The sequence below is a fragment of the Anser cygnoides genome, chromosome 33 (assembly GCF_040182565.1).
Source record: "Anser cygnoides isolate HZ-2024a breed goose chromosome 33, Taihu_goose_T2T_genome, whole genome shotgun sequence".
NCBI classification, from domain to species: domain Eukaryota; kingdom Metazoa; phylum Chordata; class Aves; order Anseriformes; family Anatidae; genus Anser; species Anser cygnoides.
In genome coordinates this window covers 366,188-384,881 of record NC_089905.1, presented here as the reverse complement: position 1 = coordinate 384,881, position 18,694 = coordinate 366,188, and the positions used below count along the sequence as shown (strand labels likewise).

Genomic DNA, 18,694 nt, shown 5'->3' with positions numbered 1-18,694 from the left:
CTATCAGCTTTAATTAGAAAACTCTACGCCCCACAGCTTGGTTTTGTGAGGGATGCCAAAGACGTCACCGAGGAAAGCCAACGAGGATGACCAGCACACTTTGTTAATGAGCAGCAGACTAATGAAGTTTTTAATTAGCAGGTGTACAGCTGCAAGAAGGTGCAGTGAGACATGCACAGGGTGACTGCAAAAGCACTCTGTCGGGGGCAGCAGCCAAGCCCCTGGCGTTGCCTCTGATGGAGCAGCCGCTGCAGCCGCTGCAGCTGCGCCCTCCCGTCAGGCCTGAGAGTCCTTCAGTGGGCAGCATCCCCTGGTGCCCATTTTCTGGAGCCCATCTTCAGGCCGTGCCAGCCTGAAAGTCAAATTCTCTGCAAAAAAAGAGCATCAGCCTGTGTGCCAGACATTTTTCCTTGGCTGCTACCTGAACCAAAAGCGTTTGGCAAGCCCAGTCACGTGTAAGGTGATTCCAGTGCATTTTACTGCCGTGCACATATCTCCCCCTGCTCCTAAATGTTACTGTCAGGTCATCAAGGCAGAAGGGCAGTCCTGGGCTTTGATCTTGACGGCTTTTCTTGACCCCTCTTGGTGCTGGCAGGGGACGTAATTTCTTTCACGGGAGTCGCTCTTGCCTTGAGTAGGACTCCGCTTCTCTGGCAGCTAATCAAACAAGGTTTTGTGCCATTGCTTTGAAGGCTTTCTGCTCTCCTCCGTGGTGGTCTTTTACCACCTTCTTCTTGTCTCACAGAGAAACTTGACGTAGCTGGGCAGCAACATTGGCAGCACCAACTGTCCATGGATGGCTTGTGTGGAAGGGTCCGGCTGTGGCAGGTAATAACCCCTCTTCAGCCTGCCTTTCCCTTTGCAGTAAAACTGACAAGACGCATTTGCGCTGAAGAGGTCACGAGTTCTTCTAAGACCCTTTTGGCAATTGTGTCAGCTTGATGCTCCTCTCTTACAGAAAAGACCAAGTGTTTGGCTGCTCCCGTGTCCCCCGTCACCTGTTTAGAGAGCTGTTCTGAAGCCAGAGAGCTGTTAATTAGAGCCTGGGCGAGATGTCCTCGCTTCTGATAGGGATCTCCCGAGGGCTTCTTTAGTGGCTCTGTCAGATGTTTCTGCATTCCTACGTGGAGCAATTACTTACCCGATGTAATTTGCCCGCTGATTGAGGAGTTCTTCCGCGAGATACGATACTCGTTCACGTTCCACGGCGCTTGGTGGATTGTAGGGGTTTATGCCACCCAGTCATGGCCCGGTCCCAAGAACCCATGGAGCTGTGCAGTGGGGTGAAGGGCAAGGTGAGAAGATTCCCCCGGTGGCAGCCCTGGAGCAGCGTGGCCGTGCCCTGTCCCTCAGAGCCACGGTTTGTCCAAGCAGGTGGACACGGAGACACCTCCATCATCAGTTTTCTGTGGCATCGTTCTGCTGCAGGGAGGTGCGCAGAGGATGTGGCCACTGCTGCAGCGCCGTGTTGTGATGCTGAACTGCCCCGAATCCTCAAGGCCCCTATTTTTCACAGGTCGGCTGACTCTCCCGGATGCAGGTGCAAGCCTGAGAGGCGGCTGGCGTGTCTTGGTCTGGAGAAGTGCTGGATCAAGACACGCACAGAGTGCATGTCCTGAGGCATCCGTTCCTGGCCTTAGTTGTTTTCTGAGTGCTTGGGAGCTGGCGGCAGCTCCTCAGGTCTCTTGTGAGCTCAGTACTGTTGGAGCCCCTGCCTCTCGGAATCCTTGCATCCCAGTTCTTTAGAGCTCAGGAAGTCTTCTTTACAGGGGGAGGAACCTGTGGGCCTGGCTTTCTGAGCTGGTGGCAGGGAGCCCGTGTCTTCCTCTGAGCCCTCAAACAGGGACGTGCCTTGTGTCAGGGTCCAGATTTCGGAGGTGCCTTTGGTGGCCTCCACGAGTTCAAGCCTCGTAATTTCCAGGAGGCTGCTGGTGGGGCCAATTATCTAGCTGGGCTTCTCATCCCTCGTGTGGAATTTGCAATCGCTGCACATTTCTATTGCAAGAAGCTGGGCATGGGGGATAGCTTTAATTAGCTTGTGTCTTGGCTGGGCCGTGGAGGCCTCCAGAGCCTGAAGAAGCCCCATTGGAGATGAGCAGGGCCCCAGGATCAGATAGGGGTGGCTTGTGCTTCAGGAAAGGACCTGCATGGACTAGCAGATTTTTCCTCTAGATTGGTGGTTAGCAAGGCGGAAACAAGCCACAGCGCTGGTCTGGCACCTCCCAAACGCCTGGGAACATTCGCTCCTCCCTTGGCAGCTTGCTCTCTGCCCCCCACCCCTTAGCCGTGTATATAAGGTCCCTCCGAGCAGCCCTGGCACTACACGACCCACTCCAGCAAGACAGACAGCAAGCTGCTCCTCCAGTCCCAGCACCTCTGCTCTCGGGGAGAGTGAACCAGAAGGCCTTCAGCATGGGTAAGAAACGCTCTGCAGCCTCCCTGCAGCCCACGGCAGCTCCATGCCTTCTCGCTCCATCCTGGCCCTGGCTCCAGCCTCTGCCTGGGGGCTGCAGACACCCCACCTTGAAGCCGAGTCCCACCTGCGGACTGGTAGCTTTGTTCCTCTGCAGAGCTGCAGGAGGGAGGAAGGTGGGGCTGAAGTTTGGGGCTTTTCCTGACAGGGCACAAAGATTTCTTTCACCCTGCTACTGGTCTGCTTCCAGGGGCTTAGCTTTGCTCATTCCAACCCCCTGCCATGGGCAGGGACACCTCCCATCAGACCAGGGTGCTCAAGGCTTCATCCAACCTGGCCTTGAGCACTTCCAGGGATGGGGCATCCACAGCTCCTCTGGGCAACCTGTGCCAGTGCCTCACAGCCCTCATAGTGAAGAATTTCTGCCTTACATCTAGTCTAAATCTACACAAGTAGATGCTGGTCACAGAGGCCCCCATTGATGACGAGGGTGGGAGAAGGTCCGCTGGGTGGGATGGAGCCTTCTGAATTGGCACCATTTAAGGACGTGGACGTTTCTCCTTATATTCTTCTCTTCTTCTCAACTCAGACAGATGCAGACTTCAGTGCTACGACTACCCCGTCTGCCCGGATGTTGTGAAAGGCAAGTCCTCTCAGGAATGTTTGGGAAGGGGGGAGTTTGTGAAAGGGCTCCGTGTTAGCTTCGGTTTGGATGATGATAAAGCCTGAGTCTTTTAGACACCACCATTAACTAATTGCATGTGCTGAGTCCTTTCCCTCAGTGGGAGAAAACTGGAGCCATACAGTGATCTGCTTTTGTTGTGTTCTCAGCTCTGGGCCAGTAGTGAGCCAGGGCTGGGCAGTTGTCATTGACCAAGGAGGAAGGTTGTAGCTGCAGAAAATGTAGCTTAGTCTTATCTGAGAGTCTGCTGCTTTTTTTTTTTTTCTTCTTTTATGGACAGTTTGTCTCATTTTAACAAAAGTTTTCTGTGTTTGAAGCTCCTAGAGAAGAGGTTGCTTATGTGACCTGTACTTACCGAGAAACATGCATCGACCAACCTGACTTCTTGGCCACCATCGATCTCAACCCCAGATCTCCATATTACTGCCAGGTACCTGTGCCTAGACTGTTTCTACTGAGCTGATGACTAGCTGCTGTCTTTGTGCTTCCAGATTCATGACATTTACTCTTTTCTGCTGTGGAAAGTCAGATTGCTTTGCAGCCACTCTGTCATGCTCGTTGTTTTTTTATGCCTTGCACCTTCTTTTCTTTCTGCATCTTCGTGCCTGTCTCTGGCTTGACTCTTTTCTCCTGCTTCCTATTTGTTTTTCATGTCTTCTTTATGACTGTCTGGGCAACCAATAATTTCTGCCATGACAGGCCTATTTCTTGCTTCTCCACTGGCGATATGCACCAGCCTGGGATGTTGTCTGCTACGAATTTTAACTCCCTGCTGCTTTTCTACTGTCCCCTGCGTACCTGGCTCCAGCTGAATCATCAGCATCTCTTTGTCCTAGGGGACAAGCCGGTGATGATTCACTTCCCAACTCATTTCCAGAGCATCTTGGTGCTGCTAGTGAACTTTTGAGCACATGCTCTGAATTACACTGCCAGTGGCTGCTCAGCAGGGAAAATGTTCGCTAGTGACCCAGATGGTTTAGGGTATCCTGCACTTTTGCAGATTTCAGCTTTTTTCTATTCTACTGCAATTTCAGAATGCTCTGAACCAACCTGTCTGCTGTCATCCTAAATGGGAAATTAGCATCCTTCAGAAACAAGTAAATGCTAGGCAGATTGTCTGCATCAAGGGTGTGTATATATTACCTGATCAGTCCATTAGTGCAAGAGATTAGGAGAAAATGCACTTTAAAGAAAATACAGACTTCTGAAAGTCCAGTGTTTGGAGGAGCTTCCAGAGTGAATGACATGTCAAGATGATAATCATCATTTCTTCATATGTAATTTTCTGAATTTTAGTGGCATGGGGTGAGGAATTGTTGAATGAATCTTTGATATCTCCACATTTCTCAGCTGCACGCAGTCACCTGTCAAAGGGCAGTGGCTAGTGTAAGGAGCAACGTTCTCCTCCCTGCGTCTCTAGAGGCAGTCCCAGCTCTAGTCACATGGAGGCTACAAAGACAGAAGTATCTGCCTGTATTAATGTCCCCTTTTCTCCCTGCCTCCCTGCCTGAACCCTAACTTTGCCTTTGCCTGCCTAGGTGATCCACCGCCTGCCCATGCCCAACCTCAAAGACGAGCTGCATTCCTCAGGGTGGAGCGCTGGCAACGTCTGCTTTGACAATATCACAACGAGAAGGAACAAGCTGATTCTTCCCTGTTTGATTTCTTCCCGTATTTACGTGGTGGATGTGGGTTCACAGTGCCGGGCTCCCAAGCTGTGTAAGGTATGCCTGAGGTGATTCAAAGGCAAGTTTCTGGGAAGGAGTTGGGAACTGGTACTTCTGGAATAATGCACAGGGAAGAAGGTTTTCCTCCTCTCCTTTTCTTCCCCCTGATTTTAGAGACCTGGGTCATGGTTCCCCCTCAGCTTTCTCCTCCTCAGACTGAGGGGAGGCTCCGATCCTCATTTTCTTGCCTTCTCTGTGCCTGTTGCATTCAGGGAGTGTCTAGTAACTGGAAGCCATGTAGCACCCCATGCCTGGCCCCCATCCCAAAGAGTAAGGTGGGCAAATAAGCTCTTACAAGTTGCTGCATTCATGTTGTCCTTGTAAAGGAGAGCTCAGCGGCTTCTTTGCTTCTTTCCAAGGACGAGCAAGGCCTAGCAGGTGTGATTTCTTGGAAAGAAAACTCCTGCGAGCATCAGAAACCTCAGATGGCAAAAGGCTCTGCCATGTACTCTGAAATGAGCGAATCAATCAAAGACTTACGTGTGTATACACTTCTTTCAGATGATTGAGCCAGTGGACGTCTTCTGGAAGTGCAACAAAGGATACCTCAGTGTACCTCATGCCCTGCCTAATGGTGATATACTGATTGCCAACATGGGAGATCCAGCTGGCAATGGAAAAGGTACTTTTCCCTACAATAAGACCATGAACAACATGACTGGTTGGAAGGATGAGTATTCAGTCTGTTGTGCATGCCCTCTTGCATCACAGGAGGATTTATTGTGCTGGATGGAGAGACATTTGAGCTGAAAGGCAACTGGGAAAATGAGTGCGAGGCCCCCCCAACTGGCTACGACTTCTGGTACCAGCCCTGCCACAACGTTCTCATCAGCTCTGCCGGAATGGTTCCAAAACGTGCGGGACGTGGGTTTAATCCTGATGATTTGAAGAAAGGTGAGACTGGGGATGCAAGCACTAAGCCAGAACTTACCAGGGTCATGGGAGGATGTTGATGCGGTTGCTGAACGGTCCAGAACCGGGGAGAGGGGGCAGGCGGAGTTGACCCAAAATGGCCCATCTTACAGGCACTGCCACAGGACTTTCAGCGTCTCTCCTCAAGACAGGCTGGTTCCTGTCTTCTCCCCCTGCTCCCAAAGTCACTGCATTTTGCTGCTAATTCTGGGTGGACGCTGCCGTGGCTGTCCCTGCTATAGGGAGCTTTTTTAGGTGTTACCGATCTCCATAGCTCCCCTGCCCTCTCCTGACTCTCGCCTTTCCTCTTCCTCAGGGGTCTTTGGGCGCCGCCTGAACGTGTGGAACTTGTCCTGCCGCACCCTGACCCAGTGCTTTGACCTGGGGGAGGACTCTTTGCCCTTGAGCGTTAAATTCCTCCACAACCCCAATGCTGCTGAGGGCTACGTCAGCTGTGCCCTGAGTGGCATCATCTACCGCTTCTACAAGGCTTGTTGCGAGGCAAGTATTCTGCGAGCAGCCACCAGAAACCCAGGCGTGGCGTGGTGAGCTTGCAGGGCGACTGAGAAGCTGAGGGAAGGAATTCAGGGCAGCATCCTCCTGCTGCGTGTGTGCTCGGCAGGAGCCGGGGCTCTCCACGTGCTGCCTGAGCTTCTCCCATCATCTCTGGAGCTCATCGGATGGGGTCCTCTCACCTGACTGCGATGGCAGACGCTTAGACATCTGGGACTGAGCGCTGCCTGTACTCAGTGGGGTGGAAGGAGTGGGCACGTGGAGGGGGCAACAGCCAGACCCTGCTTTGGGGACACCTGCTGGAGTGAGCGGTGTCTGATTTTGCACTGAACGTGAAGGTATGGTGACCAGCTGGGACTGCCTTGATGAAGACCTGGGAGATGAATTTTAGCAAAGAATCTGAGCCTGGCCAGTGGTATCAAACGGTGCTGTCCTTAATTCTGTCTGCTCACAGTAGCTGCGTGGGGTGGTAGCCTTCCTTGTGCAGATTTGCCTGGCTGCGCAAGCGGGTGAGCGCAGGGGAGGGCTCGTGCCTGAGCAGCCAGGAATGCCCACGGTGCGGTGTTTGTGCTCCTTTGCAGAGAGACACCTGGTCGGTAGAGGAGGCGATTCAGATACCAGCCAAGGACGTGTCGGGATGGATTCTCCCCAAGATGCCAGGTTAGTGAGCCCTGACGTGGTGTTTCCTTTTTCCTCTCAGAGCGTTGTGTTGTGCAGCCTGGCAAAGCCCAGCGGCTGGCCCTCAGGGCTGTGCCCTGTAAACCCGATGCACGCCTTGTCAGAGGGGCTGAGCTTTCTGCTGACGCCGCCTCCTCCAGAGTTCTTTTTTCTGTGTCCTAGCCTTCACAGCCGACATGGTCATCTCCTTGGATGACAAATACCTGTATCTCAGCAACTGGCTGCATGGAGACATCCGCCAGTATGAGATCTCCAAAACCTGCAAGCCCAGGCTGGTGGGACAGGTAAGGCAGGGGCAGAGGGGCTTGCAGCGTTGGCTTCCTTAGCGGTACCCGGCGGTGGTTAGAAGACGAGCCACACGTCTCCCACTGCCTTGCTTCCAGGTGTTTGTGGGAGGCAGCATCCTCAGAGGCGGGCCCGTGACTGTGTGTAGAGATGAAGAGCTGAAGTGCCAGCCGGAGCCCTTGGTGATCAAGGTGAGCTGCGCAGCCGCTCTGTTCGACGCTGTCCTTTGGACTTTGGCTCCGCTCTGGCCGTTCTCTCCCCAGAGTCTCTGGGGTTAGGTCTCCACGGCCGCTGCCAGCGTGCCCGCAGTGTTTAATAGCCTGCCTGTGTTAGGAGGGGAGGCAGCCATCCTGCTCTGCCTCTCTGCTTTGCTGCCTCTGCTTTTGCTTGTCTGCTGAAAGAAAGAGGCCCGTGACATCACTGCTCTCTGTTGTGCCTCCAGTGCAAGAGGGTGTACGGTGGCCCTTGTAAGATGCAGCTCAGCGTGGACGGCAAGAGGCTGTACGTCACCAACTCGTTCTACAGCACGTGGGACAAGCAGTTCTACCCGAACGTGGTCAAGTAAGAAATCTGTGGGAGGCAAGGGGCCTCTTTTGAAAGGCCTCATTGCTGGAGGTGGGGAAGGTGCCTCACCCAGGGGACTGCGAGGATGCATTTGCGGTTGCTGCAGCTTGCTCTTGTTGAATTGCACATGCAGTTGTCTCCCATGCACCTCTGAACCTGCTCCCTGGGTGGAGCTGCAGTGGCAGGGCTTGGCTTGGGAGCGCGTACATCGATCAACCTTGCAGGTGGAGTCAATCCATCTCTCAGGGCCACGCCACATCTCTGCTCCACCAGGGATGTTTTGGTTTAGTAAAGATGACCTCCAACACAAAGGCAAGCTCCGGCCTGCCTGTCACATCATGCCTGGCAGTTACTCGCCTCCGGTGAGAGTTCAGCACGGAGCCAGGGGTGCTGGTGTATGCCGCTGCTGGGAGTGGGCCTCTGCTGTCTTCTCTGCGGAGAAGACAAGATGTCGGGGAGAATGTCTCCGCCGCATGAAGGGCATGAAGGGCCCCGGTGTGCTTGTCTGTAATACCTGCTCTCTCACCCCCTCGCAGGGAAGGCTCTGTCATGCTGCAGATTGATGTGGACACCGAGAAAGGAGGCCTGACCGTGAACAAGAACTTCCTGGTGGATTTTGGAAAGGAACCCAATGGGCCTTGCCTTGCCCATGCTATCCGCTTCCCTTGCGGAGATTCCACCTCTGACATCTTGGCCTAGACGCCATCGCCTAGGCTCCCTTCTTCTCTCTAGTCCGAGTTGCTGTTCTTCATCCAGGTCATTCCTGGACAGTCTTTCCCTGGCGCGAGAGCACTTGAGGCTTGCTTATGGCATGCTTGGGTCAGTATTGTATTACAGCCAAAGGAGCGTGTGGTGCTTTAACCTGAAAAGAGGTGCCTGTTTCCTGACACTGGTTTGCTCTTGCGTTCTGCTTTAAACACAAATAAAATTGTTCTTTGCATCACCTAGATCTTCATGTGTCTTACTTCATTGAACCTTTCTATAATGTTTTCAGCAGTGATTAATGATAAGGTTGACGTTTGGGAAATCACTTCTGTGGGATCACTGATAGTGCAAGGGTGCCTGTTTGTGTCTATGAGACTCAAAGTTTCTTCTCCCCACAGAGCAGAGAGGATAAGGTTGGATGAGGGCCCAAGTTGCAGAGGTGAGCCTTGGGTGGGAGGCATCCCCGGGGCGCTGCTGTTCAGCCCTACGATGACTTGTAGATGATCTCTTGAGGTCCCTTCCAACCCCTACAATTCTGTGATTCTGTGAATGGGGATGGGGTCTGGCCCATCCCAAGGGCAGGTCTCCAGAGCAGATCCACCTCAGCTGCTCGCAGCCACCTGGCCTGCAGCCTGGCACCGGGGCCTCGTGTTGGGAGGCAGAGAGCTGGCTGCCTGGAGCTGGAGGCTTTGTCCCTTCCCTCTAGCAGTGGTTCGGAAGAGACACCTCGCCCTGCTGCCTGTGCCTGTCAAGTCCTTTGCCACTTTCAACAGCTCTCCTAGACCATGGGAACAGAGTGCTGGCTTCACCCCTCTTACCAGAGGGAAGTAATCCCTGGGCGGCATTCTTGCGGACATGCGGTGTCCGGGTGAAGCTGGGGGCTTGCTTATACACGCTTTGGCCTTTGTGTTTAAGTCCTGGCGCCCCCAGGAGAAGCTTTGTGTGATCAGAGGCAAGGTGAGACACAGGGTGATTTGCTGGCCACCGCTGTGTTGACCCGCATGCAGCGTACACCGCAGAGCTCAGTGTGGTGCTGAGCATCAAACACCAAGGAGCGAGCCCAAGCAGGTGAGGGTGTGGCAGGAGGCACTGAGCCCAGGTCCGCTGGCCTTTTTGGTGCCAATCCTCAGGAGCCGTGGGCCAGCAGCCTCCCGTGAGAGAGGGCATTAGTGTTAGAGCTTGCTGATTTTCTGAGTCTGCACCTGGGGTGAGCACTGGAGGGGACAGGGCAGTAACTTGCTGGTAAAGATGTGCCTGTAAAGGCCGAGTGCCTCCTGCACTGCCCGTGAGAGCGAGCCTGCGGCCACCCAGCTCTGCAGCCAGAAGCAGCAGCAGACACTGACTAAGTTAGATGTGTCATGGGGAAAACTGTTACATTGCTCCTGCCCTCCTTCCAGCCTGCAAATTAACTTCCCACAGCAAACATTCGTCCTGCGATTAAAAGAAACCCAGTCCTCATTTTTCATTTTTGCTAGTGATTAACATCTGCAACCTCGTAAAATTATTTCTGTGGTTGGAAATGCAAGCACTTGCCCATCTCTCACGAGGGGCACCCCCTGGGGAAACTCAGGACAGTGCTTCTGGCAGAGAATCAGAGGACAGGAGCTGCCTGCTTTCTCTCCATGGCTAAAAGCCCTTATTTTGAATTTCACAAGAACGTATGTACTACAGAGCGCAGCCACAGCCATGTCCTCTTCCCCTGTGGGAAGGGAGGAGATTCTGGTAGCTTTGAAATAGCTTCCCTGCACGATCCCAGTGCTGTAAGACGCTGAAGGCTGCCCCAGTACCTCCCACACCCCGGGGCATGTGGATCCTCCCCTTGGTGTCCTTTTCACACCATGCTGCTCCCCGTCCCACTCCCTATATATTTGAACCCTGCAGAGCTGCATCTCCTCACTCAGCTGGCTCCTGCTAGGCAGCATGCAGGCAGGATCACCTCCTTCTGCTTCTCACCAGCAGGTGAAACCCTCCAGCACGGCCTCCAGCACCGGTAAGAGATCTCTCGCTTGGCTGCAGCTTGCTCTCAGGAGGAGCAGGCTTAGGGCTGTTTGGCGGCTGGCTGCCCACCGGCTGTGGGCTCAGCTCTGGAGCCTCCAAAACTTACCCTGAGCTCGGTCTTGAGGGTTTATTGCTGTGACACCCAGAAAGCATAAAGTAAAAAGCCGTGTGGGGATGAGTGTGGTGTCTTCTCTGCCAGGAGAGCGTTTCTTTTTTCAAGCTACTAAAAGTGCCAGGAAGTGTTTAGGCAGACTGATGATTAAATGCCTTCTAACTATTTTTATTTCATTTATTCCCATTATATTCACCTGCAACACACTGTGCTTGTTACAATCAGCCATACCAGGACAGGGAGTCCTCAATACAAAGTTTGGGTTTAATGGGGCTTTTTCTGCAGGGCTAATATGAGGGGAAGGGGGAAGAAAGGCAGCATGGTGGTTCCACAGTGCTTCGGGCCGGAGCGGGGACCCACATGCTGGTGTCCTGTGCTCTCTGCAGAGCGTGCTGTCCTCAGGGACTGCAGGAGAAAACCTTAAAAAACAAACAAGAAACTGAGTCAGCAAAGCTGAGTAGTAGAGTTTAGCTGCAGGTTTCCTCCCTCTCCTCAGGCATGCCAATCTAAATGAGGAAAAGGGATCCTTTTGGAGGTGGTGGTTGTTTCTTAACAAGCTCTCGTCGCCCTGCACTAAGGACGCTTTCCTTGACGGTTTTGAAGTCTGTTGCAGGGTGAGGCTGGGTGGGTTCGAAGCACCCAGAGACCAGCAGCAGGACGGGGCTGGGGCTGGCGTGGAGGCGGATGTCTCCAGCCCTGAATGCTGTGGCAGCAGGGGCTTCGTGTGGGAAAGCTCAGCGCTCACACCCCTGGGCAAGGCACTGCAGAGGGAGGCAGAGCGGAGAGATGCAGCTTTGAGCCCCGTACCCTTCTGCACTAGATTTGTATCGCTAACCTTTTTGCCTGTCCAGAGCCCCAAACCTTTCTGGGAGTCACTTGGATGCATGCTGGCATCCTGGTTCGCCCTGGATGCCTGTCTTCATCCTCTGAGACCTCAGCGGTGGAGGCCAGGGAGAATCTGCCTCCCCCGACCATCCCCTGCCTCCCCGTGGCTGCGAGGGCTGTTTGTTTTGAGAGGCCAGCAGGGCCGAGCACTCATCAGACCAACCCAGAGCTCCCCCAACCTGTGGGGGAGACCCCACTGAAGGGTCTAATTACCAAAGACCAGGATTGTGTGCAGCCTTTCCTTTGCAAAAAGGGGTTTAAAATGACTCACTGTCACCTAGAGTACTGCGTTCAGCTCTGGGGCCCCAGCACCAGAAGGACAGGGACCTGTTAGGGCCAGTCCAGAGGAGGCCATGGGGATGGCCAAAGGGCTGGAGCACCTCTCCTATGGAGGCAGGCTGAGGGAGCTGGGGGTGTTGAGCCTGGGGAAGAGAAGGCTCCGGGGAGGCCTCAGGGCGGCCTGCCAGTCCCTAAAGGGGGCTACAGGAAAGCTGGGGAGAGACTCTTTGTCAGGGAGTGCAGTGGGGGGATCGGGGTAACAGCTTGAAGCAGAAGAGGGCAGGTTTGGCTCAGATATCAGGAGGAAATTCTTTGCTCCAAGGGCGGTGAGGCACTGGAACAGGTTGCCCAGAGAAGCTGTGGGTGCCCCATCCCTGGGGGGGGGCAATGCCAGGCTGAATGGGGCTGGGGGCAGCCTGGTTTGGGGGAGGTGTCCCCACCCATGGCGGGAGGGGGGAATATTAGATGATCTTTAAGGTCCCTTCCGACCCAAACCATTCTGATTCTGTGATCTAATTGCTGTTTGTTTCTGTTCTTCTCGATTCAGGAAGGTGTGGAGCGTGTGGCCCTGGCTTCGCCTCTCCTCTGGATGCAATGAAAGGCAAGTCCAAAATCCAGGGCTCCCAGGGAAGAGCCCTGCGCTGTCTGTGATTTAGGTGAAGATTAGGACAACGCTTTCAAAAAGGCGTTATCAGTTAACTCCATCCACCAAAGAGGCTCCCCAGCAAGCGTTGGGGAAGCAAAGAAGTGAAAGTTTTGCATCTGGCCTGTCCCGGGGCCAAACTCCAATTGCATAATGACAGCTTGGTCTCAGAACAAACCTTTTCAGGCTTCACGGTGGCTTGGGATGGGTCATAACTTGCATCAAAGTCACCCGTGGCTTCACTGTTCAAAACCAAATGGGATTTAATTTTCTCAGAGGCAACCACACCATATAGGCCCATGACACCACTGCTGGGAGCTAAATGCTCTTGGATCTCCAGGGAGTAGAGAAGGCTGGGGAGGAAGGGGGCACCCTCCCTTTTCTTTTTCCAGGCACCCTCAGGAACACGGCGCCGTGCTCTGCTCCTGACAGCTGCCATTCAGACGGGACAGAGCCTCCTGAAGCGAAAACCAGCCTCACAGGCTCACAGGCTGCTTGTTCAGGCACTTTGCCTTCTGTTTGCATTGCCAAAACACTAGTGCTCTCATGCGAAGGGACCGATGAAAGCATCATCTACTGCTATCCCTCCCTTAATCCTCCTCTCCGGTGCTTAGCAAGCACATCTTTGAAACCTTAGACAGCTCTGGAGCTTGATCCTGGTCTGTGATTCCTGTCCCTGAAACATCTTTGAACAAAGCAAACAACAGTGAGGAGCTGAGTCTTTAAAACACGCCTGGATGTTGGCAGGGCCGGATGGTGATTTGAGTTAATAGTAAATAGCATAAGTCCCACTGACTCTGCTACTCTGGCAGATTCCCTTGGGACTTTTGATGGCCAGGCTCTGTCTGGTTGCTGAGTAACCCTGGCACCAAAAATCTCTTCCGTGTGGACGTCAAGCAGGTCAGGCTCACAGGCAGGTGATGAAAAGCTCCTTGGGATACCTGGGGAGGTGAATTAAGCTCCGCGCTCTGACTGTGTCCTGAACCCTGGCTTTTGGTTCCCTAGCAGCTGCAGGGATGGGGTCCCTGGGTGCTTGGCAGCTGCTCTCAAACTCAAGGCTGACACAGACGCTGCTGTTACGAAAGCTGATAGAGGTGTCATGTTGAAAAGGCGGCTTTTGTCTGCTTTGGATCAGCACCAGAGGTCCCAGGTCACCTCTCCCTGTTCCCGCCTCCTCTTCCTCAGCATTTCTCAGACCTGTTCTTCCTCCTGCTTTGCTTTGGCAGCACTTTCTGACACACTGCAGCGCCCGTACCGCCCCTGCGGCCGCGAGGAGGCTGCGGGGTCGGGGTGCTGCTGCTGCTGGAGGCCTGGGGTCCCCGGGTGCAGCCATCCCAGCACCACGCTCGTCACACTGTGCCTGGGAGCCAGCAGACCTGCTTGGCGGCACCTTTGGGAGTTGTGCCCTCGGCCTCAGCCCAGCAAGCATTTCACCTTTGTGCTTCTCATGTATTTTCAAGGCTTCTCCTGTGATGGAGATGAGACACAGCGTGGTTTGTTTTGTGTGACTCGTGGGGTTGGCATGTCCGAGCAGGGATGTGGAGATCCCACTGCCCCACAGGGCAGCCCGATCCGGCCAGAGACTCCTGCAGGGTGTTCATTCTGCCCAGTGGTTCCTGCTGATGCTCGTGCAACATTTCTGTCTTGAAAGGGCCCCGGGAGGAGATATTATACGTGCCCTGCATCTACAGGAACACCGGCAGGAACCAACCTGACTTTCTGGCCACTGTGGATGTCAATCCCGAATCTCCAAACTATTGCCAGGTACCGAGCACCTCATCTCAGTGCTAAGCTGGTGGCAGCACACCAGCCAAGGGAAACAGCTCAGTGCACGCCCTCCCTCACATTCTCCAAAGCTGCGGGTCCAGTACCGAAGGCTGGTGCCTACCCAGCTCTTCCTAACACTCTGAGCCTTCCTGAGCTTAGGAGATGTATGGAAAACCCCCTTCGTGCGCCATCCTTGGGCTCCCTTGTGCACCAGCACACCCCCGCTGCAGAGTTAGGCTTGCCTGAGGCATCCTGACCCCATCCATGGCAGTCTGCAATGCTCTGAGCTCCCGGGTCCGATCCAGAGGAGTCCTGCGTCCCGGTGTGAGCAGGAATGGCCCTTTGCAGGTGATCCACCGCCTGCCTATGCCCAACGTGGGGGACGAGCTGCACCACTCCGGCTGGAACACCTGCAGCAGCTGCTTCGGGGACACCACCAAGAAGAGGAACCGCCTGATCCTCCCCAGCCTGATCTCCTCCCGCATCTACGTGGTGGATGTAGGAACTGACCCACGAGCTCCCAGGCTTTTTAAGGTACCCTGGAGGTGGTGCCATGTGCTGGCTCACCTGCTCAGCGTCTGCGGCAGGACACTGGGGCAGCTCCCACCCGTCCGTGGTCACAGCAGCCCCCTGCACCCCTGTGCAGCAGGCACCCGTCTCGCCTGCACAGGGGAGGTGACAGAGCCTGTGAACTCCCACAGGTTGTCAACCCGGAGGATGTCTTCTGGAAGTGTAACCTGGGCTACCCCCACACCTCCCACTGCCTGGGCAGCGGTGAAATCATGATCAGCACCCTGGGAGACCCGGCCGGCAATGGGAAAGGTATGGGTCTTGCCAGTGCCCCAGGAGAGGGTGCCAGGACAGGAGGAGCAGTGCTAGCATCCAGCGCTGTCCTGGAGCCTCCACCAGGCTGGTCTGCAACGCCTTGATCCGCCTATTGCTGTTTGTCTTACGGCACTCCAATGGTTAACCCGGGTGATTTCCTCACCACCAGTGCATGTTTGTTTTTGCTTCAGGTGGCTTTATTCTGCTGGATGGAGAGACCTTTGAGATCAAGGGGAACTGGGAGAAGGGGGACAAGAGCCCCCCGATGGGTTATGACTTCTGGTACCAGCCGCGCCACAATGTTTTGATCAGCACTGAATGGGGAGTCCCGAAATGCCTGGGATATGGGTTTGACCCAAATGATCTGAAGAAAGGTGAGGAAACATCTGTTTAGGCGCTCCAGGAGGGAGATGCTGAGCAGGGCTGCAATGAAGCCCCATTTCAACCCTCTTCTGTCGTGAGTGAGCGCTGACCATCTAACAGACCTGGATAAAACAGTTTGCTTTCAAAGCTGATTTCATACCAGTTCCCAGGGGTCACACAGATTTTAAAAGGACTCAGAAAAGAGAGAGCCCCAAAAGCGACCATTGCTGCTGGTGCAGAGCCCACGGGGCCGCCTCTGCACTGAGGTGGGGCTGAGCCCCCCCGGGGCCGTGGCACCTCCGCGGGAGGCCCTGCGCCTCACAGCGTCCCCTCTGGCCCCCTTTGCCCCCTCGCAGGGCGCTACGGATGCCGCCTCAACGTGTGGGACTGGACCACTCACACCTACGTGCAGGCCATCGACGTGGGCGAGGACGCAGCGCCCCTGGAGATCCGCTTCCTCCACAACCCGGACGCCGCGGAGGGGTTCGTGGGGTGCACCATCAGCAGCGCCATCCACCGCTTCTACAGGACCGAGGTACCGCTCCCCTGGGAGGGCAAGGCGCAGCGGGAAGGGGGCGCAGGTCTACGTGGATAATCTCACCGGAGGACCTGTTCTGACTGGCGGTGGTTTATGCTGAGGTGATTTAATTCAGAGGAGGTTTGTTTATAGCTTTGTTGTGGATTTACAACAGCTCAAGCAGTGTTCCTTCTTGGTGTCTGTTGTGTGTAAAAACGAACCGGGTGAGGAGAACCTCTGCCACCAGACCAGTTAATCCAGCTGGAAGGTCGGACAGGTTTTTGGTCCCCAAAACCCTTCCTCATGCCCCAGAGCCCATCCTCGCGGTGGCTCCACAGAGCCAGAGACGAGGTTTCCTGCAGCCCACAAAGCAGCCCCAGAGACGGGAGGTGGTGGATGTGCACGCAGCATCCGCCCCCGGTCGGGCCTTATCCTGCCTCTGCCCCGTGCACTGAGCCTTTGGGGGCCGTGCTCTGTCCCGCAGCAAGGAGACTGGGCAGCTGAGAAGGTGATCCAAGTCCCCAGCAAGAAGGTGGAGGGGTGGCTGCTCCCGGACATGCCAGGTGAGTGTGTCCCCGTGAGCCGCGGTGCAGCCGCCTGCCCCGGGCTGCCACCGGTGTGCAACTCTGCCGTCCCCTTCCCAAGGCTTCATCACCGACATCCTCATCTCGCTGGACGACAGGTTCCTCTACTTCAGCAACTGGCTGCACGGAGACGTCCGCCAGTACGACATCTCCGACACCCGCAGGCCCAGGCTGGTGGGACAGGTAAGGCAGCACCGGCTTGCCCCGCCACTGCTGCCCCATCTTGGGGTGGGACCAGCCCCGCTTCCCCGTCTCGGCCACCCTGAGCTCCGCTCTCTCGCAGGTCTTCGTGGGTGGCAGCATCGCCAAGGGAGGGACCGTGGCCGTGTGTGGGGATGAGGAGCTGCAGAGCCAGCCGGATCCCTTTGTCATCCAGGTGAGCTCAGCTTCGCGCCGTCCCATCTCCGCCCTCGGCCTCCAGGCACGCAGGGCGGCGGGGGCAAGCCCAGGGAGCAGGTCCCGGTGCTTCTGCTCACCCAGCCCAGCCCGATGCAGGTGGAGGCGTCCCCTGGTCACCTCGTCCTTCCCTCCACCTGCTGCAGGGCAAGAGGGTGTCGGGGGGGCCCCAGATGATCCAGCTCAGCCTGGATGGGAAGCGGCTGTACGTCACCACGTCCCTCTACAGCGCCTGGGACCGGCAGTTCTACCCGCAGCTCATCAGGTGGGGCAATTCTGGTGAATTTTGGCAGCCACGGCGATGGGGGAGGCAAGAATCCCCCCTGACCCCGCTCCCACCCCTCCACAGGGACGGCTCTGTCATGCTGCAGCTCGATGTGGACACAGAGAAGGGCGGCCTGACCGTCAACCAGAACTTCCTGGTGGATTTCGGGAAGGAGCCGGGCGGGCCCTGCCTGGCACACGAGATCCGCTACCCCGGCGGGGACTGCACCTCCGACATTTGGGTTTAGCAGCCCCATGGCTGGCACGCGGCCGCCCTCCACTTGCTTCCCCTCTCATGGATGCTCTCCCCAAATCTCGGCTTTGCCAGTGGCCTGACCTCACGCAGTGCCTTCGACGCTTAGGGCACAATGGGATGGCAAACCTGGAGATCCCACTGCTGCCCTTGTCCAAAAGCCCTCCTCCCTGCCAGCGCCACCGGAATCCCACATCCTGCATCCTGTATCCCGCACCCTGCGTCTCACATCCTGCACCCTGCCTCCCACATTCCCTATCCTGCATCTCACATCCCACAGCTGACATCCTGCACCCCCTATCTTGCATGCAGCTTCCCGCACCCTGCATCCTGTATCCCGCATCCCATGTCTCGCATCCTGCATCCCAAATCCTGCATCCTGCCAGCAGCCCCAGCAGCCCATTCCTGGAGCACGACGGGCACTTGCATGCTGCGCTGCTGCCCCCAGAACACCTCAGTGCCAAAGATCTCAAGGCACAGGAGAGGATGAAGCGATCATCCCCTAAGTGCCCCACGGCTGGGCACTGGTGAAATAAAACAGATGTCTCTTCACCGCAGCTCACCTCATCTCTAATTGCTTTAATTCGCTCTGTTTTCGGGAGTGTGAGGGAGTCAGGGATGCTCCACAGGTAACCTTTCCTGAACAGTAGCGATTTTTCCAACGTGCCCACTGTGCAGCCCAGCTCAGCGCTGAAAGCGTTTTTTCCTCCCCAGAAGTTGCACCCTGCTCATGTGCCCGGAGCCAAGGGCTGCAGGGTCTCTCCTGTTGCTCCTCGGGGACTGGAGAGGTGAAGCCACGCGAGGGCTTCCACCTGGAGCCCAGCAGCTCGCCTGCTGCAGGACAGCCAGGAGGGAAACAGCATTTGCCAAAACAGCAAATTTCCAGCATTTTCCCGTGCTGATGTGTGCAGCATGGGAGATGGTCCTCGCCCGGGCAGGGGGATGGGGAGGAGGGAAGGGAGCAGGAGCCCCCCCCGGCAGCTCCTTCCCCAGGGCCAGCGTGCATACCTTGCACAGCTGCTGCTGCGTGTACACGTGCTGCACACGCTGCTCACGCACATGCATTGTGTGCATGCTGCACGCAGTGCCCAGCACACGCACAGCTCGCACACGTTGCAACCTCGCACTACATACGTGGTGCACGCAGGCGCTTTGTGCACACACGCATACATTGCACGTACGCATGCACCGTGCACACTGCACACCAGTGCACGCACACGCACTACCTGCATGCACACGCACCCCCTGCACACGCACCCCCTGCACACGCACTGCACGCACACGCACCCCCTGCACACGCACCCCCTGCACACGCACCCCCTGCACACG

The 18,694-nt window shown here is 55.8% G+C and overlaps 2 protein-coding genes across 2 annotated transcripts; both read left to right on the top strand.

The window, feature by feature from the left end:
- The first annotated feature begins 2,257 nt into the window (after positions 1 to 2,257).
- On the top strand, positions 2,258 to 8,717 carry LOC106049261 (methanethiol oxidase-like). Its single transcript, XM_048054619.2, has 12 exons — positions 2,258 to 2,416; positions 3,003 to 3,056; positions 3,413 to 3,525; positions 4,634 to 4,819; positions 5,324 to 5,444; positions 5,534 to 5,716; positions 6,051 to 6,235; positions 6,829 to 6,907; positions 7,088 to 7,209; positions 7,309 to 7,401; positions 7,653 to 7,771; positions 8,311 to 8,717. The coding sequence occupies exons 1-12, from the start codon at positions 2,413 to 2,415 to the stop codon at positions 8,471 to 8,473; spliced, it is 1,422 nt and encodes a 473-aa protein (XP_047910576.2). The 5' UTR covers positions 2,258 to 2,412; the 3' UTR covers positions 8,474 to 8,717.
- Positions 8,718 to 10,333: 1,616 nt separating this feature from the next.
- On the top strand, positions 10,334 to 17,922 carry LOC106049262 (methanethiol oxidase-like). Its single transcript, XM_048054637.2, has 12 exons — positions 10,334 to 10,469; positions 12,301 to 12,354; positions 14,048 to 14,160; positions 14,512 to 14,697; positions 14,865 to 14,985; positions 15,180 to 15,362; positions 15,708 to 15,886; positions 16,353 to 16,431; positions 16,514 to 16,635; positions 16,736 to 16,828; positions 16,995 to 17,113; positions 17,198 to 17,922. Exons 1-12 carry the CDS (start codon positions 10,400 to 10,402, stop codon positions 17,358 to 17,360), a joined length of 1,482 nt encoding a protein of 493 aa, XP_047910594.2. The 5' UTR covers positions 10,334 to 10,399; the 3' UTR covers positions 17,361 to 17,922.
- Positions 17,923 to 18,694: the final 772 nt, after the last annotated feature.